The 8,805-nt window shown below is 46.5% G+C and overlaps 2 protein-coding genes across 2 annotated transcripts; one reads left to right on the top strand and one right to left on the bottom strand.

Annotated features, from left to right (window-relative positions):
- Positions 1-3,793: 3,793 nt before the first annotated feature.
- Positions 3,794-4,908, top strand: LOC123411876. Its single transcript, XM_045104837.1, has 2 exons — positions 3,794-4,178; positions 4,306-4,908. The coding sequence occupies exons 1-2, from the start codon at positions 4,103-4,105 to the stop codon at positions 4,758-4,760; spliced, it is 531 nt and encodes a 176-aa protein (XP_044960772.1). The 5' UTR covers positions 3,794-4,102; the 3' UTR covers positions 4,761-4,908.
- Positions 4,909-7,457: 2,549 nt separating this feature from the next.
- On the bottom strand, positions 7,458-8,519 carry LOC123411867 (late embryogenesis abundant protein 19-like). Its single transcript, XM_045104828.1, has 3 exons — positions 8,337-8,519; positions 7,881-8,234; positions 7,458-7,783 (listed from the first exon to the last, which is right to left on the bottom strand). Exons 1-3 carry the CDS (start codon positions 8,394-8,396, stop codon positions 7,673-7,675), a joined length of 525 nt encoding a protein of 174 aa, XP_044960763.1. The 5' UTR covers positions 8,397-8,519; the 3' UTR covers positions 7,458-7,672.
- Positions 8,520-8,805: the final 286 nt, after the last annotated feature.

The raw sequence follows: 8,805 nt of genomic DNA, 5'->3' as shown, positions 1-8,805 counted from the left end.
GATACAACGATCGAACGAGGCGAGGCCTCCTGCCTGGGAACCTCCTAACTACTCCTGATCATCAGCGGCCTCCACGTAGTAGTAGGCACCGTCGGGGTAGCAGTCGTCGGCGGCGGGGACCTCCATCTCCTGGGCTCCATCATCTGGTCGCAGCAAACGGATCAAGGGGACAAGGGGGGAGCAAAGCAGCGGTGAGTACTCATCCAAAGTACTCGCAAGTCTTACATCAGAACTATTCTAATTATGCATCAGTATCAAAGAAGGGGGTTATATGTGGACTGACTGCAGCAATGCGAGAATAGAGAGAGAAGGCCTAGTCCTATCGAAGACTAGCATCTTCAGGGTCTTGCAGCAATAGACGAGAGTAGAACAGGGGGAACACATTAATAGTCATATTGTTGCAGCAATATTAAAGTGAGGTCACGCCTAAAGATCCTCCCTCGACTCCCTGCGAGGAAGCAATCCCGAGGCAAACTAATTCCAGTTAAGTAACAATTGTAGTTGTATAAGATCGGGGCACAACTCCAAGTCGTCCTGTAACCGTGGACACGGCTATCCGAATAGTTAATTTTCATCCCTGCAGGGGTGCACCACATGTCCCGTCACGCTCGATAACACTCTGGCCGGACATACTTTTCTGGGTCCTGCCCGGCCTCGGAATACCGACACGTCGCAGCCCCACCTAAGAGTAATCAGAGAGGCCAGCCCGCCGGTCTAAATCCTAAGCACAAAGGGTTCGTGGGCCCAGTTCCCCTTCACGCTCCTGCACGTGGCGTGGGCGGCCGACGTCAGTCCTAGCATCCCTTAATCACAAGCGCGATGCATCTCGGGACCACTCGGGCGCGCGCCGCTACATTGCTGGCATCTGAAAAGCTTCGGCTGATACCGCGATGCCGAGTACCCATAATTCTTCCCGCGTAGCCGGTTAGTGCGAAAAGGTCTCCGACCAACCCAGATCAGATACCAAATCCATTAGCATTTTAATTAGGCCAACAACACAGTCTCACGGGAATCCACCCGTCTTACAACTAATCACCAATGATCCCAGTAACATGGTCGAGTAACTGTGTGGTCGTAACATCGGGGGGGATCCGAGGTATCACCCTCGTTGGATTCCGAACGATGTACCCGTCAAGGTGGGCTTAGAGGAATCACCCTCGGGGGTCCCACACTCGCGGGGTTGCACGACAGAGGCGTCATCGGGAATGGTGAAAGAGGAATCACCCTCGATAACCACGACCGACTAGCTATACTACAGAGATATCCTCAGGAGTACTTAGCGAGGTGTCACCCTCGGTACCCGATAGTATCTCTGTAGCATCGTACAACGAAGGGGGTGAATGTGCTGTGTCGGGTCTGGCTCGTCGATCAAAGATCGAGATTTGAAAACAAGCGGGGCAACTGAACTACGGGGTCAGAGGGGATGACTGCTCCACCTATACTAAGCATATTTAAAGTACAGAACTGAAAGTAGCAGTTCATCAAAAAACAGGCTATGCATCAGATATAGGAGCTAACTACAACAGTAGCAAAATACTAATGGAAGCAGTAGGAAGAAAGACATAGGCGATATAGGAATGATCAAGGGGAGTTTGCTTGCCTTGCTGCTCTGCGGCAAAGGACTGATCGGCAGGGTCGTAGATGTACCCGGCAGCAGCGTCAGTCTCGGGGTCTACCGGTAAGAAGAGGGGGAAGAAACAATAAATAATAGCACCGATGCAACACAAAGCATGACATGGCAAGATGAAGGCTAGACATGAACTAACGCAGCAACATCCGTCATAGACGGGTCGGAAGAATATCTGACGATATTTTCCGGGTCTCGGGCTACTACCGGTTATACTGGAAACGATAGAAAAGTTCCATGTTTGCTATGCTAGGGACGCGTGACAGACGAACGGACCGTGTATCCGGGTTCGTCTCGTTTTGCTGATCAACTTTCATGTTGAAATTATTTTGATCTGACTTACGGATTATTTAATATTAATTTTCAAAAATTTATTAATTATTTAGGAATTAAAAACAGATTTAAATGATTTAATAAAATCCTATTATGACATCATCGCGATGTCATGCTGACATCAACATTTGACTCGTCAACTGACCAGCGGGTCCCGAACGTCATAGGCACAAGTTTTATTTAAGATTAATTATTAATTAATCAGATTAATTTAGTGGGGGACCCACGTGTCATACTCTAATTATTCTAATTAATTAATTTAACTAATATATCTATTTAACTAATTCATTAACTCATTAATTAATTATTATATCTATTTATTTATTCATTTAATAAAAACATTATTTTTAATTATTATTTTTAATTATCGCGTGGGGCCTCCCTGTCATAGACATCGGGTGCGTTGGCCCCACCGGTAAGTGGCCTAAGGCCATTTACTCATCTTTTTTATTAGATACCTAACCGTGCAAATACCGTATTCCTCTAAATATCCATATACGCAAATACATACATCACATCTCATACATACATACATACATACATACATACGCATCTAATACATCATTTTTTTTTTATTTTCTCTCAAAACTCTCATCTCCCTCTCTGTTAACACAAAGACACAGAACTCTTTGTGCTCCAACTCAACCTAGAGGAGCCAAATATTCAATCCTTCCTACCGGAGTCTACCGTCGACGGATCGAGGCCCCGTTTGCCGGAACGGAACCGGGGCGGTGAGGAGATCGACATGGTGGGAGGAGCCCGAGGAGGGGCTCACCGACGGTGACGAGACGGGCCGGTGAAGCCGGAGTTCGCGGGAAGGGGCGAGGAGACGGCGTGGTTCCGGTGGTGAAGGGGACGGTGATGATGGTGGTGACGTGCCGGCGAGGGGGAGCCGGCCGGATCCGGCGAGGTGATGACGTCTCCCTGCCCGGTCCCTCCCGGACCGAGCGGGAGAAGGCCGACGGGGGCCGGGGCTCGCCACGGGAAGAAGGACCGAGGGGGGTCGGGGCTCGCCGCGGGAAGGAGGAGGGGCGTGAGGGGGCTGCCGGCGGGAGGAGGTGGCGCGTCGGCCAGGGAGGGGTCTCGCCGGACAGGGAGGCAGGGGAGGCCGTGAGGGGGGCTGCCGGCGGGAGGAGGAGAGGCCGCCGGCCAGGGAGGGGAGCCGAGGTGGGAGGGGTCGTGGGGATGGAGAGGGGGCGAACCAGGGGGGTCTGGCATGGGAGAGGGTTACGAGAGAGAGAGAGAGAGAGCGCGTGGGGGGTGGGGGCTCTCGTGGGGGTGGGGGGAACCGGGAGGGAGGTGTGGGAGGCGCTGGCGGCGCTAAGAGGGAGGGGAGGGAGAGAGGGGAGGCTGGCCTGCCGCCAGGGGGGCCTCTAGGGTTTGGGTGGGGGTGGGGCGAGGTGGGCTGGCCAGCTAGGCCCTTTGGCCCAGCTCGGCCAGGGGGTGGGGGTTGCTTTTTTTTTGTTGCTTTGTTTTGTTTTATTTTGTTTTCTTTTTCCCTTTTCTATTATTTCTTTCTTTCATTATTTATTTTACTATTTGATTTTTCTTTTTAAATACTTTCTTTTATTATACTTTCTTTTACAATTTATTATACATAATTTTAATTCTTTCTTTCATAAACATAATCTTTTAAAATTTGTAATGAACTTATAAAGTACTTTACTTTTGTTTTCAAATTTGGAATCCGGACAAACTCGAATCAACGCGGGTCTGAGATGAAAATTCGATGACATGGCATCATTAGCGGTTGATCACTGTAGCTTAATTACAATCACTACTGTAGCAAAAGTCGAGGATGTCACAGTTGTCGGCGGTTTCTTTACTCTGGGGATAGGGCCACCCCCAGCTATGTCGCGCCTCCGACGACCACGGGCCTCCGATGGCCAACAGCCGCCGCTCGTCGCGCCCCGGGCCGTCCAAAGTGCCGCCGTGCACCACAGATCCCCCGGTGGCCCTCGCCTACCTCGGCGACGTTAGGCCGCCCGAGATGTCTACCTGTCAACGCTGGTGTGCCCTTCCCGTCGATGGACTCCACCGCTGCAGGTTCTGGTAAGATTTCTACCACTCCCTCCTCAACTCCCCTATGGCGCATCCGCCTCTCGCGAGGACCGGATCGCTAAATCCCGTCGCTCGGGCGCGATGTCAACAGCGGCTTCACCTCCCCAGGAAGCCAACAACAAAAGTGAAGCACCGTCCGGCTCAAATCGCCACCACGGTGAGTAGAGGAGGGGATCTACAAGTCTTCTTTCCCTTGCTCGTCACGGCACAGAGCAACCTGGTGATCCCTCACAGGCAACGGACTTTCGTTCCATACTGACTCTGTTAATTTCGACCTGCAACAGAGGCAACGCCCAAGGCAGTGCTGAGGCTGATGGCCATGAAAGGCCTCACTCTGTACCACCTCAAAAGCCACCTTCACGTTTGTTCAGAAACTGCTCCACTCCTGCTCTTGTCTTCTCTTCTCTTTCGCAGTCCAGTCCAGTGGTGTACTACTTGCTCCTTCCGATCCAAAATAAGTGTCGTGGTTTTAGTTCAAATTAACATAGCGATGCTTGTTTTATCTTATCAGAAATGGCTGCGAAAGCACAACAAGAAATCCACAAACCTGGAATTGGCCAACAGCGGAGGTACATACACACATACATACCTTACAAATGTTAATTACAGTCAGCATCAAGATGCAGTCAAGCCAACGTTTCTCCTTCTAAAGTCCAAACCTGCCATCTCTGCTTTTATCACACTATACCACGCAGGACATCAACTTTCAAATCGGTGCGCCTCTTGTTGTTCCTGCTAGATGCGACGCCGTAAGGTAACTAGCTACACATTTCTCCTCTCCCCCTGGACCTATCTGCGATTGAAATGCCCTTTTTTTGTTTACTGCAATAGGTTGTAAAAAACATCGTCAGTTACCACTAACAGTATATAACGAGTTTCTTCGAAGATGCTTGCTGTCCCAATGCATTTGTTAAGTATGGTCAACAAAATACTGCTAAGGTATCATGTGCTAGAGCTAACTCCTCAATGATCACGAGGCATATATAGAAATCAAGCACTATTGTTTTTGCCTGCAGGACATAACTTAAACCGGCATTGGTACTAGAGATACTCAAGTATAACTGAAAAGTGAGATCTGATTAGTAGTTATACAAGTTAGTAGCAATCATTAGCTTTTCTTGGTTGTGATTAATTTTGCCCTTCCAAAAGTATATATGCAAAGTTCCTTATATAGAGTCACAAAGACGGAATCCTACTGATTACTTACTGTCATGTGTCTTCTATGTGCCTTTTTCATCAGTTGAGAGTGCATGATGATTTAACTAACCATTCTCAAAACATTTCTTATGTGAATCAAAGAAATGCCGCTTGAGGACACCCTCAGGTATGAAATTCAAGTCCAAAGAGAACTGTGTGAACAACTTGAGGTTAGAAAAGTTGTGCATCACTGCTTATACTACCAAACTTTGTACCATATAGGTTAAAAATGCTTGTATCAGCCTAAAAAAATGCTTATTTCTGTGATCAGGTGCAGAAGAAGCTGTAGATGCGAATAGAGGCTCAAGGGAGATATTTAAAGGAAACACTAGAGAAAGCTCAAGAAAACATTTCCTTTGATGCAAATGGATCTGCTGGCCTAGAAAATGCCAGATCCCAGCTTACAAACTTTAACCTAGACCTTCCGGGCTTGTCGGACAATGGAACACATGTGTATGAAGAAAGCAGTGAACAGTTGGTGAAAGCTATATCTGATGACAATCTTCATGATAATAATTTGGATTTTCAGCTCTATCGTGTACGAAGTCAGGAGGCGAAGAATGACAAATGCACCCCGAAAACTGAGGACCTGCTCTTATTAGACTTGAATATTAAAGAAGGATATGACCTGTCTTCGTGAGGAATGCAAGGGTGAGTCAGAATCCAAAGATTAACCAACAGAGGAAATAGAGATATATTTCAGCAAGCTGACAGTTTTGGGGAGTTTCACTGTTTGCTATTAGAATTTGTTTCCCTGTGGCAGTGCTTAACATGCTGGGTCACAAGTTTGACTTACTCTGTGATAATGTTAAATTGATGAAGAAATTCATGAACGATTGAAGCCTGTAATGTATGCATATGTTATGTAGAGTGCACATGGGAGATGAGAAAGCATGTAACAATCAGGTATCAAGATATATGTATATTCTAAATTGTCCTTTATGTACCACACATTGCAAAGTTTGATGTGCACAGATCCACAGAACATGTTCCATTTTTTTGCCTTTATCTCGAAGGGTAGGCAGAATAAACCCAATAACCTTGATTGTTACCATGGTTATGGTTATTTATGATTTATCCTAAAAACCTGAACATTAGCTAAGCATGTGTACAATAACGAGAATAAAAGAGTTTATAGGAGTGGTTTATTTTCTCATTGTCATATGAAGTACCAAATATCAATATTCTACATTTGCTGCCAATATTTCACAAATTAGATTCAATTATTTATTGGTGGGCATCTCTTTTTCTTGAGATGCTTCTATATATATGATGATTGTCTCTTCCTTGGTTTATTGGATTATGTTTTCAAATGATAAACATAGCAATAATAAAAAATAGTGAAAACAGAGAAAGAATAAAGTAAGAAGGAAAAAAAATCAATGAAAACCAAAAATGTACGAAATAAGAAGAAAATAAATAAATAAAAACTAACAAAGAAACACAAAACCGGTAAAAATAAAAAATTCAGTGATTAACCCGAGGAATACCAGTGCAAAAACAAGAAAAAACAACAAAAGTAAGAAACATACAGAAAACAAAATGTAATAAAGAACCAATAAAACCTACAATGGAAAAAAGAAATAAGAATAAATAAATAAAGTGTAATTAACCCAACGTTTCATTTTTCCTTTGTAAAGTCGCTATGCTTTATTATGGTTATTAACCAGCGGACTACAAATTTACCATTAGCATATTTGTAGATTTGGCTAGAGCTCAACCCTTTAATCCATAGTCCTCGATTCAATTCCACATAAGCTTATTTTGTTATTTTTTCTATTAAGCATATTTTTTATATTAATAAAACACAGAATTGGGGAACGCTTTTAAGGGTTGTTCCACGCACAAATCTAAATATATGGTGCATAAATTTAAAAACGGAGTAAGTAATTAAAATGAAAATATATGAAACACTCATGAGCATAATAAAAGGTGTTAATAACCTGTTGATGTATTTAACTTGCTTCATAAATTAAGCTGGCCATTTTTTCTCTCCAAAGAGAGTATACGAGACGAAAACCGTAGGAGTGTAAAGATTTTTTTTATTTAATTGTAACACATGTACATTTGACAAACGAAGACGGAAAAATAGTTGTAGTCATAAGACATGTAACAAAGTCCGTTACAACGCACGGGCTTTTGTACTAGTATAAATAAAAGCCAACAAGGGTTAACCCAAAGACCCTTAGATTGGTCTCATTTTTCCTAAAAACAAAAATCATGACCATAGCCTGTACGCTTTAAGGACGAAATAGCTATATTATCGTTATTAGTTATTATTACACCATTGCTGAACTTAAAACGAGAACTCTGAACACCAAGATACTCGTCAGTGAGACATCCTCACCCGACCATGAGTGACACACACAGACAGACTCGGACACGCCACAGGAATCTGGAGCTCCAGGAACTGAAGGAAATAAAAGCATATATATGCAACCGCGAGAGGTATATCTAGTGACGACTCTTGGTGACCGTCTCGGTGGTGTTATCTCCCCCCATCCCCAGCGTGTTCGCCACCGCGTCCTTAGCGCCGACCACCGCGTTCTTCACCTGCTCGCCGGCCTACACAGTAACCAAGTTCAGCATACGCAGCAGCAGCACAAAGAGAATGATCTACACAATGCCGTCTTTGACAAGTGTAAGTGGCTGACGCACTGACCTGACCGAGGACGCTGCCGGTCTTGTCCTTGCCGGCGACGGCGGAGTCCTTGGTGTACTGCGCCGCGTCGGAGGCCCTGTCCTGCGTGTACCCCGTCGCCTCGGAGGCCTTCTGCTTGGCGGCCTCGGCCGTGCGGCCGAGGTAGCTGCCGGCCTCGTCCTTGCCCTCGGCGGCCCGGTCCTTGGCGGCCTGCGCCGTCTCGGACGTCTTCTGCCCCGCCTCGCCGGCCTTCTGCTTCGTGGCCTCCGCAGCGCCCTGCCCCTTCCCCGTCGCCTGCCCCGCCGCGCCCGACGCCCGGTCCTTGGCCTCGTACGCCTTGTCCTTGGCCGCGCCGGTCACCTGTCCGGCCTTCTCCTGCAACCACACCACAACGACGGGAACATTTCAGGAGACCGAACACGGAGCGTGTTTACGTACGACGGCAGCTACGTGAAGAGGATCCGTCGAGATGGTCACCTCGGTGTGGGCCTTGGCCTCGCCGGCGCGGTAGCTCGCCTTGTCCTGGTTGGAGGCCATGGCTGATGGCTCGAACAAACACTTGAGTACAGACACGAACGGAGATCTCTTGGGAAAAGAAAAGAAAGTTCGCTTTTGCCTAATGGTTAGCTCGGATCAGCTGCTTGCTGCAAGGAGCTTGGAACAGGAAATATTTATAAGCTGCGGCTACCATACGGATAGAGCCCGCGGGCAGGACACGTAGCAGGCGGAGCTCGCACTGTCCGCCACGTAGAAAGAGGACACGCCTTGTCACCCACGCGTCCGTACCTTCGCGAAGCCCATAGGACAAAATCAATGTTTTGACCCACAAGAAAAGAATTCATAAAATGAACTCGGTTCGAAAAGATTCATGATCTGACACTTTTAGAAGCCCATGACATTATTGTTTCATGTAAAAACGTCAGTCTATAATAACGTTTTTAATACA

Source organism: Hordeum vulgare, chromosome 1H, assembly GCF_904849725.1.
Source record: "Hordeum vulgare subsp. vulgare chromosome 1H, MorexV3_pseudomolecules_assembly, whole genome shotgun sequence".
NCBI classification, from domain to species: domain Eukaryota; kingdom Viridiplantae; phylum Streptophyta; class Magnoliopsida; order Poales; family Poaceae; genus Hordeum; species Hordeum vulgare.
Note: the sequence above shows the minus strand (reverse complement) of the source record. Positions and strands in the feature narration are given on the sequence as shown.

Excerpts from the sequence above, each read along its gene's own strand:
- LOC123411876 (XM_045104837.1), top strand. The coding sequence starts at position 4,103 with ATGTCAACAGCGGCTTCACCTCCCCAGGAAGCCAACAACAAAAGTGAA. Across the intron at positions 4,179-4,305 it reads CGGCTCAAATCGCCACCACG|AGGCAACGCCCAAGGCAGTG; the intron begins GTGAGTAGAGGA and ends GACCTGCAACAG.
- LOC123411867 (XM_045104828.1), bottom strand. The coding sequence starts at position 8,396 with ATGGCCTCCAACCAGGACAAGGCGAGCTACCGCGCCGGCGAGGCCAAG. Across the intron at positions 8,235-8,336 it reads AGGCCAAGGCCCACACCGAG|GAGAAGGCCGGACAGGTGAC; the intron begins GTGACCATCTCG and ends GTGTGGTTGCAG. Across the intron at positions 7,784-7,880 it reads CCGGCAGCGTCCTCGGTCAG|GCCGGCGAGCAGGTGAAGAA; the intron begins GTCAGTGCGTCA and ends GTTACTGTGTAG.